Here is a 15,650-nt window from a genome sequence, read left to right on the forward strand (position 1 = left end):
CTGTAAGGATGTCGGCCAGGTGAGGCCGCAGGTGGGCTCTGGGAGCCGGTAGTAGTTGTTGTGGATGGGGCCCGAGGATCCGGAGGACGGACCCGGGTAGCCCAGTGCCAGAGGGCACCGAGTGGGGTGACAGAGCCAGGAGGGGCCTGCCCCAGTTAGATAGGTTAGGGTGAAGAGCTAGGTAAGCTCGGGTGGCAACTACAGTGGTGGAGGTGTGCAGGTGGGTAGACCTGTTGGGAGAGCTAGACGTCGCAGCCCAGAAATTGTGCGAGAGCACCGGGAGATGAATCGGGGGAGTGAGACCCCAAATTGAGAAGCACCACAGTTTGGGCAATGGGAATTGGTTATTAGAACCCATAGTGTAAGTTGGCCAATGGATTGGCAGGGAAAGACCCCGGGTAGTGTAAAGTGTGTTAAAGTCATTTAGAAAATAGTTAGGATGAAGGATCTCCTCGCACCATCTGCATCCACTCACCTGAGGTGACAGGTACTCCACACCATGCCATGTTTTGATTATTTTTTATGATGCAAATGTTTGGATTGTGAGACGCATCATGACGTGGGTGTGACATTGTGCTTTGATGTTCCATCTCTGCCTCCTTATGAGGATTGATGATGAATTGGGTGATGGCAAATTTTGGTTAGAGGAATTGTCGTGAGGAATTTGGTATAGGGGAAATATGGGGAAGACGTGACAGTAGTGACGAATTGGTAATGTGTAGATTTTGTACATATGGGGTAAGGGCAAGGGTAGGGTAGGTGACAGGGGGGTGATGTACGGTAGGGACGAGCTTTCTCACTTCGCCCTCTGTACGCATTTCGCCTTGCATTGCCTTATTGACGTGTACCCTTGTGACCTTACCCCTCGCTCAATTGTCTTTCTTTTGTCTCCCACATGACCTGTGCGCCATTGGGTGCCGAGGGGAGCGTGCGTGAGGTGGCCATTGTGCGCCCGAGATTCCCAGAACCAGCATGCATTGCGTTGATGTACCACTTTATGGACCGCTGTTCTGCGGCCAAGTACCACTTGATGGACCCCAGGTTCTGGGGCAGGGCACCTCTGTTGGAGACCGGCCATAGTGGCCAGGGAATCTTGCTTGCGGACCTCGGTAAGGTGGCACCTATGCCAAACAGGTGGACCACCCTTAGTTGGCCCCTGAGGCCCTAAATAAAAACGAACACAAGTTGTGCTTTTTATTATGTCCAAATAGGCCGCATGAAGCCAGAAGATGTCGGGAAGAACATCGGCCCAGCAGAGAAAGTGAAGACCACCACCAGTTGTTTTGTTGTGTTTATTAAGAACCATGGTGACTGCGCACCGAGTGGTGTTTTTGGTGCTTTGTGGTGCTTGTGGTGTTTTTGGTGCTTTTGGGTGCTTTGGTGGTATTGGTGCTGGTGCATCGATGCAATGCGTGCTGTCTCCTCCCTCCCAACAGGAATTTCTTTTTTTTCTTGTTCCCTAAAAAGGAAAAAAAAAAAAAAAAACACAGGTCCTGGGTTGCGTTGTAAATAAGAAATCACGTCATTGTAAATAATGCTCCCCACCGTAAATGTATAGTTTGAGAATAATTCCGTAATTCGGTTAGCTGTGGGCTTGAGTCTGTTAGACAGGGTGCAATGCAATAGGGGGACATACTTATTTGTGTTTTAAGATTGTCACACTCAGGGTCAGGTTAATTGTAGAGGGAATTACACCTACGTGTCACACTAAGTTAAAGTTTAGTAGGCCCGAGGACGGGCCTGAAGAAAGGAGGGTGCAGTGTAACGAATGTGGAAACGTTACAATGTGAACGTTACAAAAGTATGGTAACACCCTGTTAATGTAAATAATGGTCGCAGCCGTCCTCCTAGTTAATTCCATGAAACTTACACGCAGGTCACGATATATCTTTTAAATAGTGTATTTCCTTATTCCATGAAGGCTAAATATGTGTTTCCCACTAGATTGACTTTGCATTGTATCAAACAAAATAAGCGTAGGCCCTTCCAATTCCCCCAAACATCTCCGCTCTCCAAAGTTCCTTTCAAAAGGGGAGTTGTTTTCAATCCCGCAGGCCGCCATTGCCCATGTGCTAATCTCGGAGAAGAAAGGCGTGTCTCCACCTCGTCATAAGAGGGGAGGAGTGAGCCAGCCCTAGCAGCCAATCAGCACCGCGGTGAGCGACCCGTTAGGCGTGCCCTCGGAGCCGGCGGCTTAATTCCGCCCGAGGTGATAAAAGCGACTGTAAAGGACTGCTTTACCAGATGACCTGGGAGATGAGCAAAGAGGCGGCACCAAGAGGAGCGGTGAGATGCGAAACGCTCCAAGCCAAAGAGGAGAGGTACTCGGCAAGGAAACCAGCTTTGGAGAGACGCGCTGAAAGGAGGGAGACGGCTCCACCACAAGAAGAGGAGCAGGTGTGCCGAACCAGCGCGTGACGTCTACCGCAGCGGATACGCGACGGAGGGTTTTCCCGCCAAAACCGCGAGGAATTGAGAGCTGCTGCCTCCGACTTTGCCTCCCTCTCAAGCAATCCACCTCAAGCCCTACCTGCCTGCAATATCCCCTGTGTAAGTGTGAACGTCCTGTCCTGCTCGTTGTCTTGGGGTTAAGTAAAAATGAATAGTGTAAGTTAACGATTCGCTGTGTTACTGCTTCTTCCATCCATTGCTTGTGTGTGTATAATAAATCTGTTCTTCCTCCGTATTCTTCTTCTTCTTCTTTTTCATTCTCTTTCGGTCGCTTTAGAGGTTTCCCAATTGAATATCTGTGGGGCGATCTGGTCAACGTCGGGTGGAATCGGGTTCTAATCGGGGAGTAACTGTTCGGACGCGGTTAAATACACCACCGCTCGGTCAATATAACATCTAAAACCGCGTCTGTAACAATATATTGTCTTTACAGTGGAAATTTTTAGAAAAACTCACTGCACGAGTTTTCTTTCCCACATTCTGAGACCACATCGTCGGTGAAAAACACCTCATTACATATGAGACATGACCGAGACCACATCGTCGGTTATAAACACCTCATTACATGTGAAACATGACCGAGACCACATATTCGGTTATAAACACCTCATTACATGTGAGACATGACCAAGACCACATCTTCGGTTATAAACACCTCATTACATGTGAAACACGACCGAGACCACATCTTCGGTTATAAACACCTCATTACATGTGAAACATGACCGAGACCACATATTCGGTTATAAACACCTCATTACATGTGAGACATGACCAAGACCACATCTTCGGTTATAAACACCTCATTACATGTGAAACACGACCGAGACCACATCTTCGGTTATAAACACCTCATTACATGTGAAACATGACCGAGACCACATATTCGGTTATAGACACCTCATTACATATGAAACACGACCGAGACCACATGTTCAGTTATAAACACCTCATTACATGTGAAACATGACCAAGACCACATCTTTGGTTATAAAAACCTCATTACATGTGAAACACAACCGAGACCACATCTTTGGTTATAAACACCTTATTACATGAAACATGACCGACACCACATCAGTTATAAACACTTCATTACATGTCAAACACGACCGAGACCACATATTCGGTTATAAACACCTCATTACATGTGAAACACGACCGAGACCACATCTACGGTTATAAACACCTCATTACATGTGAAACATGAACGAGACCACATATTCGGTTATAAAAACCTCATTACATGTGAAACACGACCGAGACCACATCTTCGGTTATAAACACCTCATTACATGTGAAACATGACCGACACCACATCAGTTATAAACACTTCATTACATGTCAAACACGACCGAGACCACATCGTCGGTTATAAACACCTCATTCCATGTGAAACATGACCGACACCACATCAGTTATAAACACCTCATTACATGTGAAACACGACCGAGACCACATCATCAGTTACAAACACAAACACCTCATGACATGTGAAACATGACCGACACCACATCGTCGGTTATAAACACCTCATTCCATGTGAAACATGACCGACACCACATCAGTTATAAACACCTCATTACATGTGAAACACGACCGAGACCACATCATCAGTTACAAACACAAACACCTCATTACATGTGAAACATGATCACTTTTGATGGGAGGGGAGGTGTTTCCTGGGAAGGGAGGCACCGGTGTTCCCTCCCCTCCCCCACAACCCTCAGCCCCCTCCTCTCTCAGATCCGCCTGTGTAAACTGAAGGGTTTTGAAAGTGCTAAAAGGTGATTTGTGTTCTATAATGCTCAAGTACTGTATATAAATCAATTTAAATGAAATAAAGATTTGGAAGGTTGTCGAAAAAAAATTCTGAAACTTTGCCACCGTTGATGCAGCGTCTTTTACACCACCTTATCTAATACATCACATTAGTTATTCATGCCTGTTTGTGTCCTTTATGACGTCCTTAAAAACAGTATGTTTCCTGTTTGGAATGAATTTCAATTTTGTTTGACTGCCAGACAGACAGACCGAGAGAGTAAAACTATTATCTCACTCCTCTCTGCGCATGTGCAGTCGGTAAGAATTCAGAGCCAAAGTAATGTTAAACTACAGTTTCGTTTTCCGATTCATGTTGAAAATGTAATTAAGTTGCTTCATTTGAAATTAAGTTGCTTCAATTGAAATTAAGTTGCTCCTCGATCATAAACTGTCGACAGAGAGACAGACAGACAAAGTGAACCAATTGCTTAACCGCACTTTTCGTTTCACGAGCGCAGAGTAATGACTCTGCACCTTGGGAAGCAAGAATTGACTGAAACATTAATAAAGTGTCTTTATCATTCTTAATATCCCATGCTTTCCATTTGCCATGATACAAGTTTTGCCAAATGTAATTCAAAAACAAGATCACCACCTTGAGATTCGTTTTGGCAAAACAGATGTAGTTAAGTCTGCTCCCTTGATGTTGCAAGGAACTTCGTGACCAGATGTGGCCTCTGGCACTTTGCTCTACAGGCCACACGTGTGTAGAGCAGCAATAAATTCAGCTCAAAAGTAGTCACAACATAAACAGTGCAATTTTTTTTAATCAAAAGCTGCTTTGAACATCATTTATTTCGAGAATGCACGAGTGTGTTGCCAGGATATCGAAGAAAAGTGAAACGAAACTGGATATAGTTCACCTAGATCACACACACCGTCACACCTGTACAATATCTCAGGATCACAGACTGCACATGCTCTGAAAATATCCAGGGGAGCCATATGTCTTGCATCATATGAGGAATTTATCGAGGATTCTCTCTCTTAGCATCAAAAAGGCATTCAAAATTAAAATGAGAAAGTAACTTCTCTTTGTTAACTTCCCACAAGAAGCTTGTTGACATCCTCAATCTGAAAATGTTATTAACTCCGCCACCGAAGGTGTACGGAGGTTTTGTATTCATCCGTTTGTTTGTTTGCTTGTCTGTATGTTTTTGTTTTGTTTTTGTCTGTTCATATTTTCCTGAGGTGACAAGACATTGCGAACATCCTATAGGTGGAGCGAAGTCCTTCCAGGGCCCAACATGTCCATTTTTTGGAATTGCGTCTCAAGGATGAAGTTAAGATGTCTCGCTGCTCTTTGTTCCAAGGGCTGTTTTCAGTATTGTCAGTGAACCCTGGAGAGACTCCGATTGGACTTCCTTTCAGGTAATATTGACTGGTATCGTTTTTAAGGTTGGCAGGATGGCAGAGTGGTCCGCACACTCTTCTCTAAGCTATCCAGCCTGGGTTTGAATCCCGACCCAGTGATAAACCGTCATCCAAGGTGCTTCACAGGCAGAGCAATTCATCAATGTGTGTGCCATCCCTTGGATCCCATCTGCCAACATTAGTTGGGGGACGTTTGAGATCCCTTGGTGTGCTTTGTGGAGAGTAGGCGAGCTAACGCTGGCACACGGGACAAGTTACAAATTCCTGTCCTGACTTCCCATATGAGGGCGACCTATCCAGAATTGTAACCCTAGCCATGAAATTGCTTTGGCAGCACCGACACTTTTGATAGAGCATGGTACACGAATAAACTAGAACGACACTCGGTAGAGAGCACATACCTCCGCCAGGCTGACTGTTTACTTTTTGTATCCCACTGATAGGTCGGATCTGAATTTGGACCTGAACCAAAATTTAATCAGCTTGTTCTTGTCACCAACTCGTTCACCTAGGTTTGTCATATATTGTCCATAACTTTTTGAGACATTATGCAATGTATGGTTTTTTTGTCCCATCTCGCAATGGTGAAGAATCGCTTCAAAAATAAAGAAAATACAAATCTCGTATCCAGATCTGGATTCAGATATTCACCAAAGTCAAATCGATTCATCCTCGTCACATGCCCAACATGTCAAGCCTGGTGGTGACCTAACGGTTTAGGTGGCTGGCTTGATATCTTAGGGTCTCGAGTTCAAACCCCTGTCGTGCTGTTGAAATGACACCAGGTGGGTTGACTTGGCCCGTCATCCTTCTGAGGTTGGCAAAATGAGTACCAGTTTACTGGTAACAGGGGGCACTGCATTAGCAGCACAGCTGTACCTCCAGAAATCATGCAACCAGCAGTCACAGGCTCCTTACAAAAACAATAACAACCCAACCGGTCCACCAAGTTTCATCCGAATCCGTCCATAGCTTTTTGAGATATCGTGCTATATACCCTTTTTGACCCCATCTCCCAATGGTGAAGAATCACTGAAAAACAGACAGACATATAGACAGACAGACAGACAGACAAATAGACAGACAAGGATGAAAAGATAACCTCTATCCACCTTCTGTCGAGGAGGTAATTATCCAAGCCACATCACCATGATGATATGAACATAAGCAGTACACATGTTTTTGCTTCATGTACGTTACCTGGGTTATCTTTATTTTTGGGAGCGATCATGGCAGAGGCTTGTTGCCTATACACCGCCCAAATAAAGGGTCGTCTCATAAGAATGTGTTGCATGCTTGTACCAAGATCACCCGTAGGGAGGATATTCCGCTGGTAAACTCAAAGCAAAAAAAGAACACCATAACAAAAGTATAACTTCTTGTCAGGGAGTAACTATTCTATTGTTGAAATACTTAATTTTAAATTAGCAGGGGTACCCAGCATTGCTTTGGGGAAAAACTGAGAGGAGTGCAGGAGAGCCAGTGGGGCTGGGGGTGGGGGGCGGGCAGGAGAATCGCTGGGGCGGGGAGAGCAGGGCAACCAGTGGCCAGGGGTGGGGGAGCAGGAGAAGCGCCTGTGGTGAGATGGGTGCAGCGGCTGAGCCGGGGAGGCAGGGAGGGAGGTGTGGTTGGAACAGAACAACAACCTTTGAACTCCACATACTCCACAATCCTGAGGGGGAGGCAAGCAGGGTTCAAACTCCAGCCACAGAGCCCTTCCACCCAACCCAAACACCCTGGAGATAATGTACTGCATCACTCCACCAGGATATGGACACAGAGGACTCGATTCAACACACTTGTTGTCAAAGTAAGTTTTAAGATTCGGTTGTGACCACACCCACAAACTGCCGCAATATAATTTTGAATTTAGTTTATCGATGTCATCATTAGCCATGGTCATTAAAAAAACCAAATAGCCTTTGTTCAACAGGAACTATGTGTCAAGTTTGGTGGACAACTGGATGCAAACAGACAGACACACAAACAGACAGACAGACAAATGCATAGAAAATGACTTTTCACCCTGCACTTGCGAAGCAAAAAATCAGGCTTAAGCAGTTCAGTTGCATGCGTATGTGTGGCGTACATACTGTATGTGTCTGCGTTTTAAAAAATATTTTTCTTGGCAACAGTTGGTCCGATTGACACAAAATTTTGCGATGGGGGCAGGGGACCCACCAGGTCCACGTGGACGTGGTCGAAACGCCGTCCAGGCACGGTGAAAGGTGCTAGCGGGGCCTGGGTGTGGCGGTGGACCTTGGCCCGCTGGCAGGCCGTGCAGGCGTTGGCCCAGTCGCGGACGTTCCGTCGAAGGCCGTGCCAGACGAAACGCGCCGACACCAGCTTCTGAGAAGCTTTCCGGCCCGGGTGAGAAAGGCCGTGGATGGAGGCGAAGATGCGGCGCTGCCAGGAAACGGGCACGATGGGGCGAGGCTGGCCCTGGGAGACGTCGCCGAGCAGGACGGTGCCCGTGAAGGGGATGTCGGCCAGGCGGAGGCCCGTGTCCGCCGCCCGGAGGGCCTGCACCGAGGTGTCGGTGGTCTGGTTGGCCGCCATGAGCGCGAAGTCCACGCCGAGGTGGACCGCGTTCGCGCTGGCCCGAGAAAGACAGTCAGCCACGGCATTGTCTTTGCCGGCGACGTGCCGGATGTCCGTGGTGAATTCCGACACGACGGAGAGGTGGCGCTGCTGGCGGGCCGACCACGGCTCCGTGACTTTGGCCATTGCATAGACCAACGGCTTGTGGTCGACGAAAGCCGTGAACGGGCGGCCCTCCAGGAGGTGTCGGAAATGGCGAACGGCCAGGAATAGCCCGAGCAGCTCGCGGTCGAACGTGCTGTAGTTTAACTCGTTCGGCCGGAGTTGCCGGCTGAAAAAAGCGAGTGGCTGCCAAACCCCGTCCACCCATTGCTCATGGACGGCGCCCACCGCGTAGTTGGAGGCGTCCGTAGTGAGGGCGATGGGCGCGTTGAGCACCGGGTGAGCCAGCAGCGTTGCGTCGGCGAGGGCCCGTTTGGCACTGGTGAAGGCCGCGTCCAAGACCGCGGACCAAACAATGTCATGCTTGGCCGGCTTGCCCCGGAGGGCCTCATAAAGGGGCCGCATGAGCTGAGCAGCGCGGGGCACGAATCGGTGATAAAAATTCACCATGCCGAGGAACTCTTGGAGGGCCTTGATGGAACGGGGATGCGGGAACGTGGTGATGGCCTCGACCTTGGTCGGCAGCGGCACGGCCCCGGTCTTGGTGATGCGGTGGCCCAAAAAGTCAACGGTCGTCGCGCCGAAGTGGCATTTGACCGGGTTGACAATTAAGCCGTGCTCGCTGAGGCGACTGAACAGTGTTCGGAGGTGGAGGAGGTGCTCGGCGTGGGACGTGCTGGCGACGAGGATGTCGTCCAGATAGACGAAAAGAAACGGCAGGTCGCGCAGCACGCCGTCCATCAAGCGCTGGAACGCCTGGGCCGCGTTCTTGAGGCCAAACGGCATCCGCAAAAATTCGAACAGGCCAAACGGCGTGATGACGGCCATCTTCGGGACGTCGGCCGCCCGGACAGGTACCTGGTGGTAGCCCCGTATCAGGTCAATTTTCGAAAAGATGACCCATCCCGCCAAACGGGCGGAAAAGTCCTGAATATGCGGGATCGGGTACCTGTCGGGGGGTGGTAGCGTCATTGAGACGGCGGTAGTCGCCACACGGGCGCCATCCATCCCCCGGCTTTGGCACGATGTGCAGTGGCGAGGTCCACGCGCTATCGGAGCGCCGCACGATGCCGAGGTGCTCCAACGCGTCGAATTCGGCCTTTGCCACGGCGAGCTTGGCTGGGTCGAGGCGGCGGGCCCTGGCATAGACCGGCGGGCCCGTAGTGGGTATGTGGTGCTCGATCCCATGCCGCACCGCGACGGCCGAAAACGTCGGCCGCGTGAGGGCCTCCACGAGCAGGCGAGCGAACTCGTTCGTTGCCGGGAGGGCGCACGCCAGTTCGGTCGGCGCGGAGCTGCTCATTGTGCACGCCAGGGAGCTGAAGGTCTCGGCGTGGACAAGGCGACGTCGTTTGACGTCGACCAGCAGCCCGTGCGCGCAGAGGAAGTCGGCGCCCAGCAAAGCCACGGGGACGCTGGCGGTAACAAAAGTCCATTGAAAGCGCTGGCTGCCGAAGCAGAGGGTGACGACGCGTGGGCCGAAAGTGCGTATGGCCGAGCCATTAGCAGCGACCAAAGAGGGGCCGCAAACTGCGTCCAGCCTGTCCTGCTCGGAGGCAGGTATGACGCTCAGTTGGGCGCCGGTGTCGCACAGGAGACGCCGTCCAGACGCTTTGTCCCGAATAAACAGCAAGTTGCCCGAGTGGCCGGCGCTCATGGTTGGGAATGAACGCCGGCCCGGCCGTTTCCCGACCTGCTGAAAGTGCACGGGGGCCGGCACGTCCGAGCCTTGTGTCCGAACCTGGCGTGGTAATAACACCACGCCCGGTCAGGTGGAGGCCCCGGCCGTCGTGTCGGAAGCGGGCGGTGCGGCGTGGCGGCCGCCAGTTGCACCGGCAGTTCGGCCTCCAACCGCGCAGGGCGTTCGGGCGTCGTGGGCGTCGCCTCGGACGGCGGCGGGCTCCAGGTAACCGCGCCGATGTGCTGGCCCGCCGAGGAGATCTTATCGGCTTCCCTGGCGAGGGCGCGGGAATCCGTGATCAAAGTGCCAGCCAGGGCGAGGCGTACCGGGTTAGGTAGCTGACGGAGGAACAGCTCCCGGAACAGGAATGCCGGAGAGTGCTCGCCGAGCAACGAGAGCATATAGTCCATGCGCTCGGACGGGCGCGTGTCGCCGAGCTCGGGCAGGTCAAGCAGGCGCCGTGCGCGTGCTGCCGGTGAGAGGGCGAAAGCGCCGAGGAGGAGCGTCTTCAGCGCGTCGTATTTGTCAGCAGCCGGCGGGTGCTGGAGGAGGCTCAAGGCACGGGCCGCGGTGGTGGAACCGAGCGCCGCCACAACATGGTGGAAGCGGGTGTCGTCCGCGGTGATGCCTCGCAGGGCGAACTGGGAGTCCGCCTGGGCGAACCAAACAGCTGCGTGAGTCTCCCAGAAGGTAGGCAGTTTAAGCGTCACTGCCGTATCCATGTCGGTAGGTCACCAATGAAGGAACTGCGCTCCAACGCGAGTCGAAAGAATTGACGCGACCAAAGACGGAATTCGTCCGAGTTGCTTTATTGAAACAAAACAGCTCAGGTATTCTGACAAGCCCGTTTTTCGGGCAACAATATATATACACATTTATGTCGGGAAGTTTGCCCGGCAAAAGCTATACCGGGCATGCCCGGGTATCAAGGGCGAGCCTTGGAAAGGCGAGTCTGGACCTGCCCGGGCGTGTTTGGCTGCGGCCTGGCAAGTCGAGGCTGGGCGTGCCCGGGCGCTCTGGGCGAGCGCTGGAAAGGCGATAGCGGGCATGCCCGGACGCTCTGGGCGAGCCCTGGAAAGGCGATAGCGGGCATGCCCGGATGCTCTGGGCGTGCCCTGGAAAGGCGATAGCGGGCATGCCCGGACGCTCTGGGCGAGCCCTGGAAAGGCGATAGCGGGCATGCCCGGACGCTCTGGGCGAGCCCTGGAAAGGCGAGAGCGGGCATGCCCGGGAAAGACGAGACCGGGCGTGCCCGGGAGGTTCGGGCGTGCCCGGGAACAGTGAGTCCGGGCATGCCCGGGAGAGGCGCGTCTGGCCGTGTTCTGGCCGGTGCAAGGCGATTATGTACATCCAGCGGTAACCGCTACAGGAGTTTGCTTGCACCAAGTTGACTGTGCGGGGTAAGTATTCCATGAATACCATCTCGTTTTTACAGGTGGAGGATGCATGGCCATTAATACAGAGTGAAATTTATAATTGTCATAAAATAAAAGTAGTTAGATTGGTGCATCATCCTTTAAAAATCCTGATAAGATCAATACATGATTTGCATATATGTGGATGTATTAGAGAAACCATTACGTAGGATGAAATCATCAGTGACAAAGATAGGAAGTTCACAAGAAAAGAGGGGAAACATTGAAAAAGCAAACGTTGGACAATTTCCTTGTCGAAGTAAAAAACGATTGGTCAAAAAATATTTAAATTACACTTACCATTAACGAAAAGTTGCACCGGACTAAATGTCTGACCAGCAAGATTTCTGGCAGTACAGGTGTACAGGCCGCTGTCTTGAAGTTTGCAGTACAACACCTTCAAGATGGAGTTACCATCAGCATCCTCGTACATCCAGTATCGCCGACCTTCATGCACTTCCAGTCCATTCTTTTTCCAAATAACTTCCGGCCGTGGCTTTCCAGTCACGTAACAGCTGAAACGTGCATGTTTTCCCTCACGTACCTGCGTAGAGTGGAAGTAATCATTTATGAACACACCGGTACGGGACAGCTGCAACCACGCAACAATGAGGTGTGACCGCAATGTTTTAGGAATACCTGAAATTCAAGGTATACTGTAATTCCGTCACATGAAAGAGGATAGAATGCCACATACTGGGACTTATACAAGGATATTTGGAGAAGGTCCAGGATGGACAAATCAATGTAGTCTATGTAGGATTCAAACCTAGGATCGCAGCATTATACAAGGCCTACCCTCAGATAAAAATAACAAATATGTCACTTGTTAATTATGCAGCAGTAAAGTTTTCCAAGTATAATTCCCATCTTACAAACTTACATTGTTTGTATTCAATGATGCAATACTTTTTGGTAGAAAGGATGTCCTGAAAATCATCAAATAAAATGGAAGCAAAATAACATACATGACAGGATTGGTGATGGCTCCATTAACTGGCAATCCAACAGAGGAAGGTGAGGACAAAGGACATTGCCATGGGATAATAACAATAAATACAAGGCACAGGGAGGTGAAATTCACTGCACTTGATGTGCAATGCACGAAGAGTACAACGAGTGTTAATTTACATCCATAGGATGTCTAATAAATAATCAAGATAGAAGCACACCTCTTGCTAGGCCTCAGACTTTGGCATGCTCACGAGGCTGTATCGTTGAAACAAAACGTCTCGGAAGATAAAGAAAATAGGGTCGCATTTGTATATGTAGATGTATACTAACCTGCGCGTGTGTTGCACATCATGTGTAGCGGATTTCACCTTCCTCCTCCTTGTATTTATTGTTATTTTAAAAAAACACTTTTGTACACCGCCCTTGAGGCATCACCGTCTACAATTCCAATAGGAGATAAATAATTACTCTTTTTTTTGGAAAATGTTTTTCGAGTTTTATGTTGAAGAAACAATCATGTTAAAAAAACATTGGCCTTTAAATATCCACTCAAATCGTCCTTATGAAGGGGGACAGACAAATACACAAATACTCACTGTGGTTTATATAACGGCAGGTATAATTTACGACATGCAAACATGCGCAAAATCCTCCAAGGATTTACAAGGAACTTCATTGTATGAGGATGCCATTAGTCCCATTAAGTGTGTGGATAATCATGCCAATATCTAAGAACCCTCCTCCCACACAAGCCCGACACCTTCGAGGTGCCTATCCAGTATCCACCTCAATTTTAAAACTACCCACTATTGCTGCTGCCACTACCTTTCCAGAGAGGTTATTCCATGCATTTACTACTCTCTTAGTGAAAGACCCCTGTACCTCACTGCCGTCTTAACTCTCCTAATTACTCTGAAAGTGCGGCCTCTGGTCCTATCACCGTCTATTCTGCTGAAAACCTCTTCTGCACACATTCCCTCGATACCTTTCATTATCTCAAACATCTCTGATATCCCCTTGTAATCACCATCTTTCTGATATAGAAAGTCCTGTCTCCTTCAGCCACTCAGTTTGGACAGGCTAAGCTCAGGATTAATCTAGATGCTCTACACTGAACCCTCACTATGGCAGGTATGTCCTAATGATATGGTTTGTACTATCGTGAATTTTTTTCGGCATTGAAAGCACTGTATGAAGAAGAAGAAGAAGAAGATGAAGACAAATAACCATTCCTCTTATGTCTTTGGATGCATAGGGTTCCTGAGGCTGTTTTTTCTTGGCTCGACAGCACAGACCTGGACGGGTCACTACTCTGACGCAGTGTAATTGAATGGCTCATTCTTCCCATTGGCCTGATACTTACTTTGCTGACATTGCAAATATGACAGGCTGAGTTAACGCACCTGATGTTATTTTAACGGCATAACAGGGTCTCAAACTCAGGACCCTAATATCTTAAACCAGTCACCATAACCGTACAATATTTCAGGTCAGGTAAGTCTTTTGGGACTGCCATGGTAACATCTAACCCAGTGTGACCTGCCGCATGGTCGGGTTGTCGTCGACGAAACCGACACCCCTCGCTGGCTTTACTAGTGGGGAGGGTGACTCTGACACCCTGCCAGGACTAAAAACAACACCTGGCAAAGGGCAGATGAGCTCCCGTAGGGAGCCAACAGCTATCCAGTAAGGAGATGGTGTCTCCTAAAAAACAGCCATCCGGTTTGGGCCGGTTCAAGTCATACCAAAGACTTTAAAAACGATAAGTACTGCTTCCTTGCTTGAAAAGGATGAAGCACGGACAATCCCCATTGGTTGGCATTCATGGGGAGGAGGAAATTCCTCTTGAGGAAATGCCCCGCAGAGTATGGTGAGAAAAGTGGCGCCATTGCTATGACGTCGCTGGTACTCAGAGTATCCCTGGAAGTGACTGTAGTGATGGCCACTTCCCCCAAGCTCAGTGGCTGTGTTGTGTTTGTCCCATCAGTATGTCCTGGTGTGTGTGTGTGTGTGTGTGTGTGTGTGTGTGTGTGTATGTATGTGTGTGTGTGTGTCAGCTCCATTACGGGCCTTAGCCCATGTATATAAAAAAAAAATCCAACTCCAGGCTTGTGTTTGAAAGTCTCAATGATTCAAACTTCAGGATCCCTGCTCACCTCAACTCATTCGCTCCTCTTTTTCCTCCACTTCTGAACCAACTTCCGCATTCTCTGAGCCAACTTCCACATTCTCTTCAATCGAATTCTTCTTTCCAGGTGTTAAAGACAGCTGTTCACCACCATCTCAAGTCACCCACCCCCCCCCCCCCCCCCATCCAAAACCATGATATTTTCTACCCCTGTTAACCAACCTCCACACCCCTCGCAATTATTTCCAAATTTCCACTTTTCCTTCTTGAGTTTCCTTCTGTATCCACTTTGTCCACCCAATGCGCCCTCCCCTACCCCTAATTCCTCCCCACATCAATTATTTGTCCAAGTCTCCCTCTATTTTGCCCTTCCATTCTGCTATTGGTGCCCCCTGTCTCTACTGTTCCTTTTGTCCTCTTGTTTGTTGATCCATTCAGTGTTCTCGCTCTCACATGAGCCTCGACTCTATATACAAAAAAAAACTACGAGGCTTACCAATAAAATGCCTAAAAAATTCGGTTTAATATTTACCCTGCACTCACGAAGGCTCATTGTCACGTACTCCCCATGGGGAATAATATATGTCAATGATGATGCTATCGGTGCCTTTATTATGACATCATAATTCAAGAAAAATAACACTTAATCTGATCAGTATGAAAAAAAATTCTCTGCAACTGTTGCTCTGATGGACACAGAGTTTTCACCATAGGAGCGCCTCCTCCTGTACAATTTTTTGTTGACCATGACATATGTCACGTGGTACAGGCACCACCTTGAAAAAACCGAAAAACGTTGCACCTCTATATCTCCAAAACCTCTCCAACGAAAAAATGAAACATGGTTTATTATAAAGAACTCCGCATGGGGAATAAGTGTTGTTAACAATGACGTCATTGGTGTCTTAATTATGACGACATAATTTGACAAGTACAATGCTTAGTCCGATCAGATTGAGATTTATTGAGCTTTGATCACACACCAATTGTGTTAGAGAATGGAAACTTATAATGTAATCGATGATGTGGTCTGGCAGCCATATTGGATCAAAGAAAAAAAAAACCGAAGCAAACAGAAAAGTTGGCTCGTACCAAGTTGACTGCGCGGGGTAAGTATTCG

The 15,650-nt window shown here is 49.0% G+C and overlaps 1 protein-coding gene across 1 annotated transcript in view; it reads right to left on the reverse strand.

The window, feature by feature from the left end:
• The window catches only part of LOC144892746 (obscurin-like), a 79,421-nt gene that overhangs the window by 29,061 nt on the left and 34,710 nt on the right, over positions 1 to 15,650 (reverse strand). The window contains exon 3 of the mRNA XM_078781086.1: positions 11,749 to 11,992. Within this exon, the coding sequence (XP_078637212.1) occupies positions 11,749 to 11,992 (244 nt within the window). The remainder of the gene's footprint in view (positions 1 to 11,748; positions 11,993 to 15,650) is intronic.

This window comes from Myxine glutinosa, chromosome 6 (genome assembly GCF_964187855.1).
Source record: "Myxine glutinosa chromosome 6, kmMyxGlut1.1, whole genome shotgun sequence".
NCBI lineage: Eukaryota > Metazoa > Chordata > Myxini > Myxiniformes > Myxinidae > Myxine > Myxine glutinosa.